Source organism: Lycium ferocissimum, chromosome 10 (genome assembly GCF_029784015.1).
Source record: "Lycium ferocissimum isolate CSIRO_LF1 chromosome 10, AGI_CSIRO_Lferr_CH_V1, whole genome shotgun sequence".
Taxonomy (NCBI): domain Eukaryota; kingdom Viridiplantae; phylum Streptophyta; class Magnoliopsida; order Solanales; family Solanaceae; genus Lycium; species Lycium ferocissimum.
Window position 1 is genome coordinate 20719527 of NC_081351.1, and position 17955 is coordinate 20737481.

The window sequence follows — 17955 nt, forward strand, 5'->3', positions numbered from 1 at the left end:
GAGAACCAAAGCTTATACCCGTCTACCTCTCCTTAGCTTTAGGACCTACCCGTTGGTCTCTTGGACACAAGACTCATGTTAATCTTCCTCTTCTTAATCTTAACTAGCTCTACGGACTTCCCGTTAACGTCCCAATGTTTCACGAACCTACTCTCACCCTTAGACGCTCTTAACCACTTACCCCTCCACAACCTCGCCCCCGTCCCCGAATGAGAACATGAACCTAGTCTACCATCAATAACCAAAGCCACGAAAGCAAGTATGAACTAATAAATTATTCAAAGGTCTAAAGGCAGCAAAATATAACTACAAGTGTATAGACACCAGAAACCGCATGTACTCAACTCAAATAACCAAACATTCGCTGCCGAAAACCTTTGTTCAACGCAGTGAGTTATTGAACATCGCTAACGGAGAATGCTTCCTGGAAGAGATTGAAAAGAAGAAGAGAAAAGGGAGGAAAGGAAAGAAAAAAAAGGAGAGAGAAAGAGAAGAGAGGACTAGCCGGAAAATGATGCCGAAAAAAGTCGCCGGCGTCGGAGCAGCGGTGTTCTGGCCGCCGGTCGGAGCGCCAGAAGTAGAGAAAGAAAAGGGGAAACAAGGAGAAGTAGAGAAGAAGAGAAGAAGAAGAAAAGAGAAGAGAGAAGAAAAGTATATCTGGCCGAAAAAGTGGCTGGCGTTACCTGGTCTTGTAGTGGTCCGGCGGCGTTACTTGGTCGCCGGTCGGATGAGATACCATTGGGGATCTGACCGTTAGCTTTTTAATATATATATAGAGAGAGAGAGAGCGCAGAAGACCCAGTATTATTTGCAAAACAAATAGAAAAATGTCAACTCAAATTTCCTCTGCATTAACACAGAACATCAGTTAAATTAAAATACGAGAAAATAAAATGTGACAACTTACTTTGAAAAAGAGAGAGTGAAAAACTTCTGCAGGACCCTTACAAGTTTTAAGATTTTCTTGTTTTGTTGACAAAGGTTAAAAAGAAAAAGCAGCACACGTTGATTTATCCATGTGGCAAACCAATGACTAACCATCAATACATGAATGACGCAAGAGAGATTGGAGACTAATTTGGGCCTTGAAAAATATCTCAAAAGTTGCCATTATTTACCAAATTACATGCTGGCAACTGAAGTAAAATATAACTAACTCAAGGGTATTATATAAAAGAGGGACAACTCAAAATGTAAAAGTTGGACAACACCTGTCACTGCAAAGGGACTTTACAAAATACCAAATTTAGCCCCGTGAGGACAACAAAAGCAATACTTCCTCTCTTACATATAATTATAAATTATAATATATGAACAAAATCTTAAAAGTCATTTTCTTCAAATTCCAAATGCCAGTGTTACGTTCCCATCTTCAAAGAAGGTATAATCTCTAGTCACATATTTCTTTCAAAAGAAAATATGTAGGACAAAGACAAACAAAGAAAAGTCAAAGTCTCAAACACAAAAAGATTAAAATAAATAAAGACTATGACCCTAACAAAATTAAATTTAAAAGATTAAAATACATAAATACTACTCCTATAAAACATAAAAGAGAAAATTGCAATTTTGGCTCCTCACGCATAAATAATCTCTAATTTTGGTCCTCATCTTATTGATTTCATTCTTGTAGTTGTTTTCTAATCTAATCATTTGACACTATTATATTACTAACTTCCTTAATTGCATCATCTGTTGATATTAATAGCAGATGGGTAAAGAAAGTGCCAATTCATGCAGTAGTTTTTATGGGCACATGTACCATTTGATCAAATCAATGCATACTAATTATTATTACGCTTCAATACCAAATAAAATATCGTTTATACAAATCTTTACTAATTATATTTCTCATTGACGAATGCGTAATAATGAAAAAGTTAATGTGCTAGAATAGACAAAGGAAGTCCTTAATTGGACAACCTAATAGTCAAGCGGTAACAATATGAATCTCACGTCTTTTCTTTCTTCAAGTATCCAATGTTCATTATCTATTGATTCGATTAATCTGGATTCACGACGTAAAAAGCTTACTATTGAAGATTTCAGTGCTCTCTATCGAGAAGGATTTCATTATTAAAGTTGAAACCCGAGATATTTAATTAAAGATAAAGTAACATTCACTTTTTTTCCACATAGTTTACGCTCGATTAATCCGGATCCACAATAGAGAATCGAAAAAGTCTAAATTCCTAGAGCTCGAATTCAAGATATTTAGCAAAGCATAAAGTAACATTTTATTTCACCGTATTCATATGTGGTGAAGAGACTACATTATTCCATGTTAGTAATAGAAAGGGACAAACTGGATTTTAACATAGTTTAGGGACCAAAGTTTCAATTTTCTCAACATAAGATGAATAGTCATAGTTTTAGTTTGTCAAATCAGTACTACTAACCAAAATATAATAGATTGGTAACTACTTTTCATCCTTCATTGGACAAATCTGATTCAAGCTTTTGTATGGAGTAGTCTTTATCACTAATAGAATATCGGCGCGAATTCAAATTTAATCTAATCGCACTATGAGTGCTTGATACTAGGGGTGGGCGTTCGGTTCTTCGGTTCGGTTTTATCAAACTTCAGTTTAGCTATTTTGGTTTCAATTTTTTGAAGGTGGACACCGAACACCGAACCAAACTAGTTCGGTTCGGTTCTTTTGGTTTCGGTTTTTTGAAGTTTGGTTCGTTTCGGTTTCGGTTTTTTCAATTCGATTTTTTTGATGTGATATTAGAAGCGATTTCATTTACACTAATTCATATTCTCAAAAGCAATAAAACATAAAACTAACGAATTAAAATCAAAATCAAACAAACGATACACAAACGAGACGTAAAACCATAACCATAATATAGGATTACTAGGTGTTATATACGTAAAGAAGAATAATTAAGAAAACACATAAATCACATATACATTAATCCTAAAGACACATCCTAGTCACCTTTCCTTTGTTAAGGATATTTGATTTTTTCTGGTTGAAAAATTAGGGATACAAAAGCAAAAGAGAGCTTATTACAATTGGGGTTTTTTTGGGCTTAAACTTAATGGGTTTGGACTATTTTAATTTTTTTGGGTAATGTATAAATTTCGGTTCTTCGGTTCGGTTTCATCAAAGTTCGGTTCGGCTATTTCGGTTTCGATTTTTTGAAGATGAACACCAAACACCGAACCAAACTAGTTCAGTTCGGTTCTTTCGGTTTCGGTTTCTTGAAGTTCGGTTCGGTCCGGTTTTTTGATTTTCGATATTTATGCCCAGCCCTACCCGATACGACGTAAAAAAATAAAATAAAAATAAAGAAGGGTTAAGAGTAAAAAACAACACTTCAAGTATCATGTTTTTTTGTGTTTCTTATCTGAAGTATCATGTGTGAGAGTTTTCTACCTAAACTATCACCAACTAGTTTGCAAAACACACCTCAACTATCATTGTTTACTTTTTTTCTACTCGGATGGCCATTAGTTTTGCAAAACACACCTCATTAAAAGTGAACAAGTGATAGTTGAGGTGTGTTTTGCAAACTAAGTGGTGATAAGTTAGGTAGTTCAGGTAGAAAACTAAAAAAAAAACGTGATACTTGAGGTGTTTTTTTTTTTTTTTTTTTTATTGTTATCAAATTATCTCAATAAAGAAATTAGTACTACCACTATTTCATTTCAGTCCTCATAAAAATTAAAAACAGACAAACAAGTATGCAAATACTTTCAAGAATTTCTTCTTCATCCACCTCTCTTCTCCATTTCTCCATATCTCTCCAACCCAGATTTTATTTTCACACAAATAAAAACCCCTTTTCATCATCATACCCAAAAATTCAACACAATCACCACCCTTGTTTTTTTTCTTCATCTATGGACTCAACATCTGCAACCGTTGATTCAGTTACTAGCAATTTAAAGAACCAAACTTTAGTAAATGATGAAAATAACAGTAAACATATGTTGAAACTTGAAGAACTTAATTGGGATCATTCTTTTGTTCGTGAACTGCCTCCTGATCCAAGAACTGATACCCTTCAACGAGAGGTTTTTTTTTTTTTTTTTTTTTTTAAAATTATTATTGTATTTTGCTTTTTCTTGTTGATATTTGTGTTCTTTTTGTTGTGATTGAGATTGGGGTTTTATTGTTTTTGTGATACAAAATGGAATTTGAGGAGAAGTCTAGCTAAAAACTAAGCTAAGCTAAAGCTATAGTAAACAGAGCTAAAGATTTGATTTTTATTGATGAGAATTGGGGTAATAAGGATTACTAAAGAACTAAACTTAAGGGGGTCTAAATGTAATTAATGAAACTTGTGTCCTCCTTGTGAAGATCAAGTTTCCATCAGCTGTGTACTGCACCAATTGCACCCAGTACAACCACCCCAAGCATTAGCTCATCTCTCATAATATAGCAAAAAAGTCGAAATCTTGATGTCGTACATGTAATATAAGGGGTCATTTGGTTGTTGGTTAAGAAGTTAATAATTCATGTCGTTAATAATTCATGTATTAACTAGTAGCACGTTTGGTAGCATTTTAGTTGTTATGTATAAAATTCAGCACACCAACTACGGTGTTTGGTTACCAGTAGTCCCGCATAACTAATACATGTATAAGTTATGAGGGAATCTAGTTCATTGAAAGGTTATGTGGAAATCTACTTCATCAAGAAGTTATGAGGGGATACGTATTATTTATGCAGGTAGAAGGTGGAATAAGTAATACATGAATAATTAAACCTTGCATAACTAAATTCTTGCATTAGTGATACTTGCGTAACTCTAACCAGCAATCAAGCGACCCCTTGTCCTCGATTGTTAGATATATGAGGAAGGTTCAATTTCTGCTAGTTTTATGAGACAGTTTCTTTGGTCGCATAGCAAAAGAGTCGAAATCTTGGTGTCGTATATGTAATATAAGGGGTCATTTGGTTGCTGGTTAGAGTTATGTAGGGGTTAGTTGTAGGATTTAGTTATGCAGGGTTTAGTTATTCGTGTATTAGTTATTCCATCTTCTACCCCGCATAAAATAATACATAAATTCCTTTATAACTTGTATGTGTTATGTGTATCAGAGTTCTCAAAGGCGCGCTTAAGCCTTGAAGCGAGGCTCAAAACATGTTGAGCGCTTCGCTTCGCTTTATGTGCACTTCAGTGTCATTATCAAGGCCCTGAGACATACTTTTCCTTGCCAATGAGCCTCCCTTGAAGACATGACACTAGATAATTGATATTTCACTTTATCGTAATGTTTTTACAATTTCTTTGTCCATATATTTGTTATTCATGCTTATTATTGTTAGTCTTGGACTAAACATATATATATATTTGTATTTTTGCACCATCACGCCTTTTTTCATTAAAGCCCACGCTTTATTTGCGCTTAAAGCCCAGCTGACCTTAGAGCTTTTTTGCGCTTTTCGCTTTTGATAACACTGACGTGTATTAGTTATGTGAGATTATGAACGGTATGGCACACACCATACTTGATGTGGTGAATTTTATACATAACAACTAAATTGCTACCAAATTAACTTGGTATTAGTTATACTGTAACTTTTACCCCTAAAGTGTTGCAGTCCCTTCCAGTTTAAATGTGAAGAAAATATGTTTTATTGCTTTAGGGGATGGGGAAATTTTGTTTCTAGTTATTCATGTCTGTAGAAATTGTGCTTCAATTGTGTGGATAGAGATGGCATTGAAATTAGTTTCAGTTGAGGTTCTGTTTCTTCAACTCCCATAGTTCAGATGCTAGGGAATTTCTGTGGATTCAGTTCCCGTTTGGAAATATTCAAATGGTTTACAACCTTTCTTAAATAAAAAAAAAAATAGACTTGTTTCATGGTCAGTAATAGGTAAATGAGGAAGGTTAATCTTCTTCCAATGGTGTCTGCATAGCAAGAAAGTTGAAATCCTGGTTTTCCATATGTAGTATTGAGGTGGAGAATTATGTTGAAAGTTACTTATGAGAGTCAAATATTGTGCTTATGTAGGTATTGCATGCTTGCTATACGAAAGTGTTGCCTTCTGTTGAGGTGGAGAATCCTGAGCTGGTTGTGTGGTCAGAATCAGTAGCAGAGTTACTTGAGTTGGATCCTAAAGAGTGAGGTTCTAATGGTTGCTGAAGATTGTCCTTTCTAATGTGTTGTTATGATGGAAGTAACTCTGAGTTCTTTTAACCTTTCAGATTTGAGAGGCCTGATTTTCCATTTCTGTTCTCGGGGGCATCACCTTTAGTGGGAGCGTAAGTGTCACTTCTCTAGTTTGAATCTGCTTAAAATTTTAATTAGGGCTGGAAAAATGGTTTTTTAAAAAAAAGTAACCACCTGATCCGACCCATTAGACATGGGTTGGATAACTGATTTTTTAAAAATGGATCAAATATGGAGATCGTTCAAATTATCCGCTAAAAAACTGGATATCCAAATGGATAATGTGGATATCCATATTATCAATATTCATTTGTCTGCTTGATATTTTTCATGAGTTCTTGCTTTTTGGAAGTCTAAGCTGATTTTGGATTTTAGCTTGTGTTCTCACCTGACTATTCCTGAAACCATGGATAATCCATATTATCCGTCAGTTAACCCATTTTTTGTCCGTGTTAAATACGAGCAGGTCGGATATTTTATCCGTTTTTGACCTGCCCATTTCCAATCCGACCCGCCCGTTTGTCACTCCCACTTTTAATAGTCTGACAGCATGTTAGGTTGAATTTGCTTGTGCAGTGTGCCTTATGCCCAGAACTATGGAGGACATCAGTTTGGTACGTGGGCTGGTCAGCTAGGTGATGGTCGAGCAATAACTCTTGGAGAGATTTTGAATTCAAAATCTGAAAGATGGGAACTGCAGCTAAAGGGTGCTGGGAAGACCCCATATAGCCGTTTTGCTGATGGTCTTGCAGTGCTTCGGAGTAGTATCCGCGAGTTCCTCTGCAGTGAAGCAATGCATAGTCTTGGAATCCCAACTACAAGAGCACTCTGTCTCGTAATGACAGGAAAAGATGTCACCAGGGACATGTTTTATGAGTATGTTACTCTCTGTCTCTCTCTCTCTCTCTCTCTCTCTTTAAGTAGTTAATTGTACAATATGCCTTATCATTTTTGCGAAACGTTCATGAGCCGAGAACTCTGAGGAGAATGATATGCTTGCATTTTATTCGCTGAAATTGGTGAGAACCACTTAACCACCTATATACTCCCTCCGTCCCAATTTATGTGAAGTGTTTGACTTGGCACGGAGTTTAAGAATGAAAGAAAGACTTTTGAAATTTGTGGTTTAAAACATTTTGTGGCTGTAAATCATCTCATTGAGGGTAAAAGGGTAAGTTTAAATTTAAATTGTTACTAAATATTGAAAGGTGTCATTTTTTTCGGGTCTGACTAAAAAGGAAAGAGTGTCACATAAATTGGGACAGAGGGAGTAGTATTTTCACTGAAGACTTGGAGTATGAATAGGGAGCCATGTTATATGATTATGCTCGAGATAGTTGTTTTTTGATCCATTCAAGTCTGTTTTTTTGTTCTCAATATGTATGACTCTATTCTTTTTCATGCAGCGGGAATCCAAAAGATGAGCCTGGTGCCATTGTCTGCAGAGTTGCTCAATCTTTTCTGCGTTTTGGTTCTTACCAACTACATGCCTCTAGGGGTAAAGAGGACCTTGAGATTGTGCGTACTTTAGCAGATTACACAATTAGACATCACTTCCCCCATCTAGAGAACATGAGTAAGAGTGAAAGCATATCATTCAGCACTGGTGAGGAAGATGATTCGGCTGTGGATTTAACTTCAAACAAATATGCAGGTAAATATATTGTTTTTCTTGAGTGGATATAGGAGTGGATTGTTTGTGCCTGCACTAAACTTGTCCTTCTTTTTAATGCTGAATCGAGCGTGACCTAAGAGAGTGATGATAATTGCCTGTTGATGAGTAGTACTTGTCTCAATATTCCATTGTCAGCAAAACTCTTAATGATCTTCTCATTAAGACAGTACTAATGTACTAAGCAAACGTCTATCTACACTCCAAATGCTCTAACATTGAGGAAAGGAAATGCCTTTCTTGTCATAAAAATCCTACCGTTGCTTCTATAAGAGAAAAGGTCATATATTTTAGTTTCTGTTTGTAAGCTTGTTATTTTCAGTTCACCTGACACCAGTTTTAAATGGACTTGGAGTTTACACATTTATTCTTGTAACATAGTTCTAACTTCAGCTTCATTATATTGATATATTCTGATGTAGATTGAGATAGGGATAGACACGAAAAAAGGAAAGCAATAGGAATTTAGAATAGACAAATTGTAAGCAATAATTAGAACATCCATTTGCAAACAAACACCCTAATCAAGCTAAACAAAATGAATCAAGACTAGGGGTGTGTTTGGTACGGAGGAAAAATGTTTTCCAATTTTTCCATGTTTGGTTGGTCAAAATGTTTTAGAAAACATTTTCTCTAGGAAAACATGTTCCTTAAAAATGAGGACAATGGCTCTGCTGATAGAAAACATTTTCTCTAGGAAAACAATTTATCCCTCAGCTTTTTATCCCCTCCCCAAATCTTCCATAAGTGACATTCCAATTCTTTTTCTCCTCCCCACGCACCCAATGCCCCCAACCTCCAGCCCTTGACCATCCCACTCCCTGCCACTCGTACTCCCCACCCCATCCCACCGCCATAGTGTTTTACTAGATTATATATAAATGCTTGTGTATTTTATCCTATTATCTTGCTATTGTTTTTGCTTGTTGCTACTGACTACTTTTCGTCTTGCTATGAGCTGCGAGTCTCCCGGAAACAGCCTCTCTACCTTCCCAGGGTAGAGGTAAGGTCTGCGTAAACATTACCCCAGACCCCACTTGTGGGATTATACTGGGTATGTTGTTGTTGTTGCTTTTGGGATAATATTTTCTTGCTTACTTACCAAACACTAGAAAATAACTAAGAAACCCACTTGTTTTCCAAGAAAACATTTTCTAGAAAAACGTTTTCCTTCATACCAAATACACCCTAGGAATACTTTCAAGTGGAAGAAATTCCACCTGAGAACACCCCTTGCGAAGTTGTCTTCAACCAAGGGATACAACCTTCATTTATCCAAGAGAATATTCATGTTCAAAGTTAGGGTCTGGATCCTCACAATCGCGGCCTTGATGTGCTGGCTCTCCGTGACGCGGTTTGAGGCTCCGCAATTGCGGTCGTCAATGTAGCAAAAACCTGCAGTTTCCACGGGGTACCCGCTACCTCCGCCAACAATAGGTACCTAGTAACTCTGTCCACCAAGACTTAGACAAATGAGAAGAAATCACCTAGTGTTTTTGTCTCCGCTAGGATTTGAACCTGAGACCTCATGGTTCTCCTCCGAGTTACCACTAGCCCACACCCTTGGGTTGAATTTTTTTTATCTGCTTATTTTGACAAATTACTTTTCACACATTTATTGATGTATGAGTACATTTTTTCCAGCATGGGCAGTGGAAGTTGCCGAGCGGACTGCTTCTACGATTGCAAGGTGGCAAGGTGTTGGGTTCACACACGGAGTGATGAATACTGATAACATGAGTGTGTTAGGCCTCACCATAGATTATGGCCCTTATGGATTTTTAGACGCGTTTGATCCCAGTTACACACCAAATACCACTGATTTACCTGGCAGAAGATACTGCTTTGCGAATCAGCCAGATATAGGTTTATGGAATATTGCTCAGTTTGCTACTACTCTATCTACCGCACAGTTGCTAAATCAAAAGGAGGCGAATTATGCCATGGAGAGGTGACACGAAACACTACTCCCTCCATTTCAATTTATTTGTCTTACTTTCCCTTTTAGTCTGGTTCAAAAGGAATGCCACTTCCGGTATCTGTTTCAATTTATATGGCTTGATTCGGAGTACGAGGGTAAAACTAACTAATGTTCGGTGTGAATTCAGATATAGTATCTTCAATTTTTAAAAATAAAATTTACATATTTAGTAACCACATAAAAAGTACTATAAGTCACAATAATTAACAATTCAAAATATTTAGAAAGTAGTTGAAAAATTATGGTCAAAGAAAATATCCGTCCAAACATAGTAACTAAGACAAACAAATTGAAATGGAGGGAGTAACTTTTTACACCCAACATCCTACATGGCATATTTAAGGCCACAAGATTCAAAGGACATTTTGGCACATTACACATCTTTAATTTAAGACACAAGATTCAAAAGTCTTCTTTATTTTCTTAAACTCCGTGCTGAGTCAAACTAAGACAAACAAATTGAAACGGAGGAAGTACCATTTACTAGAGTGTATGTTTTCAATTGCTTGTCTTTACCTTTTTACTGTTGAGTGACATTTTGTTTATTGACTTTTTTAAGGTATGGCATCAAATTTATGGATGACTATCAAGCAATCATGACCAAAAAGCTTGGTTTGTCTAAGTACAATAAACAGATGATTGGCGAACTACTTAAGAATATGGCTGTTGATAAAGTTGATTACACAAACTTCTTCCGATTGCTATCGAACATCAAGGCTGATCCTGCAATTCCAGAAGACAAGTTATTGATTCCTCTTAAAGCCGCTCTATTGGATATCGGTAAGGAGCGGAAGGAAGCTTGGACAAGTTGGGTGAAATCCTACATACAAGAGGTATGTATGGTTAACTTCTTTTTTTTTGGTGAATTAGGAATTATCTTCTTTTTGTAAATCATGTTGGCGAAGTCACATCATCTTTGTAATCTAAGCCCGTTTCTTAAATTGTTCACTAATAACTGAGGGTTAAGGGACATAAGCATGATGGAGTGCTATGAAAGCCCTTGCCTTTACACTGTTTTCATGGTGCTTCGATTTGTGTGTCTGTTTTCTTAGCACGCTGTGTTCCTGTTCATAGGGGTCCAGGGTCCTATTTTATTATGCTTGTCAATTTCGTAAGGAGCTTCTTACTCACCTGTACTGTTTCCCTTAAGACACGGGCTGCTATTGGCAGTTTGGCACAAGCAAAGCCAAGACTTTCACTAAGGGGAGTCGAAATATAAAGAAGTATATATACACAATCTGCACCCAAGGGTGTGACCTAGTGGTCAATGAAGTGGTATGAGTACCATGCGGTCTTAGGTTCAAATCCCAGTAGAGACAGAAGCACAAGATGATTTCTTTCTATCTGTCCTAGCCTTAGTGGACAAAGTTACATGGTACATGTTGCTGGTGGGAGAGGTGCTAGGTATCCCATGGAATAGTCGAGGTGCGCGCAAGCTGGCTAGGACACCACGGTTATCAAATATATATACACAATGTCAGGGGGATTCAACATATAGTATGTATACACAAAATTTTGACCTATCTACACTGTAATTTTTTGGCGAAGGGTTGTCAATTGACTCCCTTTGGACTAAGGTGGTCTCCAGGGCTTCACTATGTGTGCACCTACCCCCTAACCCTGACTTTTGAGTTTAGAATGAGTTTGATCTTATTATATGTATATATATAATTTTTTTCTCATATGTATACGTAGTTCGAGTCAAAACCAATAGGGACAGAGGAGCAAAAAACATAAAAATGAAAAGGGAAAAAAATAGCAAAAAGGGGAAAAAAATAAGTGGGATGTAGGTAGTAGCTTAAAGTGAATACATAAAATGTTTCTGCTGTAACTGCTGTCATCAATGATGAGGCGTGAAACTACGCCATTTCTCCGCTGTTTGCACTTTGTGCTCATTTTGTTCATTACTCTTCTCCTCTGTAAATCTTTCTTGCATGCATGATGCTTAACTAGTTACTATATTCTACTCTACAGCTCTCTACTAGTGGTGTATCAGACGAGGAGAGAAAGGCCTCCATGAATTCTGTAAATCCAAAGTACATCCTTAGAAACTATCTATGCCAAAGTGCAATAGATGCAGCTGAACAAGGTGATTTTAGGGAGGTCCGACGGCTACTGCAACTTATGCAACATCCATTTGACGAACAACCCGGCATGGAGAAATACGCTCGCTTGCCTCCAGCTTGGGCATATAGGCCTGGTGTAGGCATGCTTTCTTGTTCCTCGTGAGTTGATCTCTCTACTATGTAATACAAGATATTAACTTGTATATGCAATAGAAATTTTAGTGTTACCTTCTTGTAGCAATGTGTGAAAGGTGTAGCTATTCCTTTTTCATTTTTGGCCTTTTTCCCGGGGTTCTAGCATGTCTTCGCTCTTTTTCGCGTAGGATAATGCGTTTTTTGGTCAGAGTTGCATAATATAAATTCAATTAGCTTGTTTATTTTGAGAGTTGATAAATCATTTCCTTTATAGAAAGCTTTTGTGATTTGCCTCTTCAACTGTGTATCGATCGAGAGGCATGGCGGTAGCCGAGAGCTCGATGATCTAAACCTATAGGTTCTTAATTTCTGATTCGCGAAGCTAGACTTAGACTCATTGAAGAAGGTATAGAAGTTAAGATCTCAATTCTCGCGTGTCTTATTCAAGTTGCGGATCTCCTTCATTAGTTATGTGTTTATCGTTCTTCTTATGATATCTAAAAAGAGTTACAGTGGGGGGAAAAGCTCCAGCACCCCTACATGCATTAAGTGGATATGAACATTATTTGTTGAGTTCAGAATTCTACCACAACCCATTTGATTTACTGGGTTCGAAATCTATTACTATTTCTTATCATACTCAGAAAACTGCTCTCTTTTTCTCCCCTGCTCTATCAACCTCCTCCCCACCCAAAAAAAAAAAAAAATCGAAGAAGAGAAGTATACTACTTTAATACGAATAAACTTACAACATGATAATAAAGCATGAATGCTTTCTTCTTTCCGAACAAACCTTAGCTGTGCTTGTTTGATCTTGAAAAACCTCTGATTCAAATGTTTAAAATATAATACAAGCAAAAGGACACAGAAGAAAGAGGACTAATGTGGTATATTGTGAAAAGTCACATGAGCATGTTCTTTATATAGTCTTAAATTTAGAAAATAGGTCTGAATCAAAGAGATCTACTAAATTATTAGTCAAATCAGCTCTCACATGATCTGTTGCTTCCAAGAATCCAAGTCCTATCCTTTATTAAACAACAAAAGCAAAGAGTAAAATAAGGATATAATTTCCCTTTATTTTAAGTTTTGTTTCTCAATATTAACAAAAAGGTTACCAATTGTAATATAGAGCTTTTTCCACAAGTACATAGTGGCAGATGTAGCATATAATTAACAGGTTCAAGTGTTCAACTAAGATCAACATTATTCGACATAAAGTGAGTGTATATATATGTAAAAAAGAAATACTAAAATATCAAGAAAAATTTGAACTCATAATTTCAAAATGATAATGTGATTAATATATAGATTACTTTATCACTAGCGTTAAACTCTCTATAAAACACTCTCCTATATCTATTTTCAAGCCCTCATATTTAACTCATTGCCTCATCCGCATAGCATGAACTTGCTCGAAGACTATGCAATATTATTCTAGCAAAAACTAGTGATTAGTCGGCAATATCTTATCTTATTGGCTAGGATCGACTCCACTACTTAAGATTGTCAAATCTAATCTATCTTCTATGACCCTCTCACGCATCAAATGAACTTGAACCAATTATGTCGAATATAACACCCATGCTCACGACGGTTGGAAAAACAAAATTCCTCTCTTAAAACGGTCATCAAATGAACCTTAAGATCATTATTTACTCTTCAGTAGCTCATATGAATCTGATGACTACTAATATATGTAGTTAGGCGCGGTCGTTAGATCACCTATTTTGAGTTTTGCACACACAAGGCCGAAACATGTGTCATGGGAATATATCTGCCTCTTTGCACAAGGATTGATCTGTCCAAAGTGTGGAAGCAACTTTTGACTTAACACTATGGACTACCCTTTAAAATATTCCAATCATTTTTCTTAATATATTATCCATTTACACATGTTTTGTCAGATTTGAGCACAAGCCATAACTTGACTATCAACCTATTTTCATTCTTATAAACCAAGGTTTTTTCTTTGTGTGACCATATTCATCTCACTTAGCTTCTTTGAAACCAAATTTCCCCTCTATGGAAAACAGTCATAGAACATTATTTCTTCTTACTTTAGTCATATTGTTCTCTCATTTATTCATGGTTTCTTTTTCACTTGAAGAGACATTCTTTCTTGAAGGATTACAATCCCAATATTCAAGAAGATTAATGGTTTCTTTGAATTCACTTTCTACAAATATTGGCAAAGTGAATGGAGCAATTGTAGAGCATGAGAAAGCTGTGGAAAATGGTTTAAGGAGAAGGCCTAGAAGTTCCTCAAATCCAATTCAGAATAAAGTACATCATTGATATTCTTCTTTCCTTCTTTTTGTTCCTGATTTCCCTTTTTTTTTTATAATAAAAATTTAGGATACAAAGAAGAAAGAGAATTTAACATTTTTGTTCTCTTTCTGATTTTTTGTAATTCTTTACTGGATAGCTTCAGGAAGGATAATGTTGAGGATTAATTAGTCTTTACATATTTGTTTTTTTCTGTGACGCCCCTGATGGACGACGAGTCAAAAGGAGGACTTTGGTAGAGCTTATATCTTGCGAAACACGAAGAAGGGTCTTGCGCGTGATACGACACTTAGACGAATCTTATATTAGAATGAGAAGGAAAAGGGAAGGGCTTTGTAAGGCATAAAACAAATTCACATGGTAAACGTGCTTTTGAGGTCAATGATAGTGTAACCCAAAGGACAAATCCGTGATGTCTGTTAGGCCAAAACGGACAATACCTGCAACGAAATTGGGTGGTGACATTTCAATCACATTCACAAGTTGCTATACTCGTGTGACTGTATGATTTGTGTCTTATTAATTTTTCCGTCTATATAATTTATTAGTAAGAAAGGATGGGCATGTAGAGTACTATACACGCAATAGTTTGTTAGAAATTATAAATGTACTTTGGTTCAGAGAATTGAAAAATGCAATCAGCTGATTAATGTTGGAATGACTAGAATGATTTCCTTTTTTATTTTATCACATTGATGAAATTTTCAAATATATATTTTATCTGTAATTGGAGAATAGTTGCATGAAACAAAATAGATTTCTAGACGAATTCTCTTTTTAGATTTAAAGTCGTCTGATTTGAGTTTAAATGATTTGTTAATTGAAAAAGGCGCAACTTATTATTGTTATTGTTGGATTTCCTTCCCTTCTTTTATGCTTTTTCTAGTTTTGATGAAGTGAAAATTAGCTATATTATTGTATTTTTACCACAGCATGATAGGAGGAAATCCTGTAGGACAATTTTGCAGAAAAAAAATTGGATGTTTTTAAATAGAATTTATTTGTGAACGTGAGAAAAATTATGTTGTCTTGTTAGAACATATAATAAGAACACCATAGTTTGTTTTGAGTTCTGGAAGATAGAAATTTAACCACAAAAGGGTATAGTGAGATAGATGAGATTTCTTCACTCTTAATTAGAGATCTCAAGTTCGAGTCTTGCGAATGGAAAAGCTTCTGATAAGGAGCGTTTCTCCCTTTAGTGACCTTATCGGCATGAATTCGACTTAATCAGGTCAGTAAATTCAGAACATAGAATAGTTAATGGCAAACGAAAAAAAAAAAAAGATCGCAATGCACCTTTTTAACATTAAGGATCATTTTAAAAATAAGTGCCAGATGTTTAAAAGAAACATTGCACCAAATGTCTTATTTCTATAAACTTATTAAGGTACGAATTTACATACTAGTATCATTTATTTTTTTGTCTTTTTAGATGGGAGTGTGAGTGGTCGTGTGGGTTTGAGTGGAAGTGTCCAAATTAGCTTGTGGCCGGCAACAACAAGATTATCTCTAAATTTTATTACACAATTTTAAAAACTAATTAATAGAAAAAACAAAATAGGAAGAGGAAAAAGAGGGTATTGAAACGTGATTATGTTCGATGTGCTAATGTTAGATAGAGCATCACCAGATTCAGGATTTAAAACTTATATGCGTTGACCTTGATCTCAAATATACAACAATAGATTTACAGTAAAATATATATATGATATTTCAATGCATGATTTTTTTAATGTATATACAGGATCTGAAGAAAAATTATTGAATTTCCGTAAACCCATAAATAATTCTCTAAATTTGCATCCTCACTGAGTATTTACAAGACAAATTAACTAAGAAGTAATAGAGCCAATAGGACTACCAACAAGTGGAATAGAATTGATGAATCTCTAAACTCATAATCAGAGGTAGCGGGTTCGAATTCTTAAAATGGAGAAACCTCATATCTCCTTTTAATGGGACCTAATGAGAATGTGAATTAATTGGATTAGTGAACTCTAAATACCAGATAGTTGTTTTTTTTTTAAAAAAAAAAATATCAAAACCAATAGGGCAAAGAAAAACAAGAAAAGGATTATGCAAATAAACCCCTGATTCAAAATAGCATTGAGGAGGCACATGTTAGCTTTGCCAAATTCTCAATTATTGCTTTCTAGGTTATTTGCCTCTATGTACTCTCTTTACAGCATAATTGAGTTCTTGATCTATGTGTTTGTCTTATTTTTCCTTTCTAATTTCACTCATTGCACTCAATACTAGATCAACCTGACAATCTTCTAATAAGGGAATTCAGAAAAAAAAAATAATAATCAAGAATGCCACGTTTAGAGTTTAAATGTAGAACCTAAAGTAATTTTTTGAACCACCTTTTATTTAGTACTATACTAAAGCTTCTTTTATATCAAATAGATTTAACAATTATATATATATATATATATATATATATATATATATATATATATATATAGAATTCTTTTTAATTTTTTTTCTATACGTACAATATAATCTTCTAACAAAAGGGATATTATCAACCTTTAGAATTCCTGCACATGAGCATGAGAATGATTCAAAATAGCATTGAGGAGGAGCTCTGCCAAATTCTCATTTTGCTTTCTAGGTTATTTTGACACTCTATGTATTATCTTTAAAAAATTGAGTTCTTGATGTATAGTGTTTGATTTTCTTTCTAATTTTATATATAATGTGTTAAATTGACAATCTTCTAATAAGGGAATTCAGTGTATATATAAATAATAATCAAGAATGCCACCAAGAGTTTAAATGTCAATAATCATTTTTTGAACCACCTTTTATTTAGTCCTATGTTTGGATGGTTTACAAGTCTTATATAACTCCTTTTTTTGTTTAAATAACCAGCGATGAGATACTTTTCTACTCTAAACAAGTGTCAAAAGTAGAAAAAATGATAAGTAGAATCAGATGTGGAGAGTTTTTTTTAAGGAAAAGATACATGGAAAAATATCGGTGTAAATTTGGGATGGTTTTTAATTTTTTTATGCATATATTATGTGTTAGAATTTTCTGAATGCTCTGTGTATATATACTTCACTGCCACCAAGAGGGTGGTTCCATGGTCAATAATCTAAATTTAGTCCTATGTTTGGATGATTTCCAAGTCTTATATAACTCCATTATTTTTGTTTAAATAACCCGTGCTGAGATACTTTCCTACTCTGAACAATTGTCAAAAGTAGAAAAATGGTAAGTAGAATGGTGAAGGAGAGTTTGGAGGCCCAAATATATATGGAGGAGCATAATGGATCAGCAAACTATGTGTTGGGCTCTAACAAGTATAGAAGCCCAAAATGATATTCCTTGAATTTTCACCTAATTCCTTCATAGTTTTTGTTGGTGATGCTTTTAGTTTCTCTCTCTTTCGGTAAAAACTTATCCGCATCAGGTGTTTACACTTTACATCAATCATGTAGATTTACTATATTTAATTGATTTAATGAGGTGAAAATGTATGTTTATTAATGTTATATGGTTAAGTGCTAAAAGTCTATATGCAAACACGTGTCGTCATGCATTTATTGACTTGATATAAACATCAGGTGGCTCTGCGGGTAAGTTTTTGACCCCTTGTTCCCCTCTCTCATTTTCTTCTTTAAGGACTCAAACTCGAGATTTTACGATTAAGGGTGAATTGATTCT

At 35.1% G+C, this 17955-nt stretch overlaps 1 protein-coding gene across 1 annotated transcript; it reads left to right on the forward strand.

The window, feature by feature from the left end:
- Positions 1 to 3677: 3677 nt before the first annotated feature.
- LOC132032768 (uncharacterized) lies at positions 3678 to 12230 on the forward strand. The gene is made up of 8 exons (XM_059422475.1): positions 3678 to 4027; positions 5976 to 6085; positions 6170 to 6226; positions 6711 to 7010; positions 7541 to 7788; positions 9451 to 9757; positions 10347 to 10620; positions 11762 to 12230. Exons 1-8 carry the CDS (start codon positions 3695 to 3697, stop codon positions 12014 to 12016), a joined length of 1884 nt encoding a protein of 627 aa, XP_059278458.1. The 5' UTR covers positions 3678 to 3694; the 3' UTR covers positions 12017 to 12230.
- Positions 12231 to 17955: the final 5725 nt, after the last annotated feature.

Bases quoted from the DNA above. Each gene is read 5' to 3' on its own strand.
- LOC132032768 (XM_059422475.1), top strand. From the start codon at position 3,695: ATGCAAATACTTTCAAGAATTTCTTCTTCATCCACCTCTCTTCTCCAT. The intron at 6,227-6,710 runs GTAAGTGTCACT...TTGCTTGTGCAG, and splicing joins GCATCACCTTTAGTGGGAGC to TGTGCCTTATGCCCAGAACT. The intron at 10,621-11,761 runs GTATGTATGGTT...TCTACTCTACAG, and splicing joins TGAAATCCTACATACAAGAG to CTCTCTACTAGTGGTGTATC.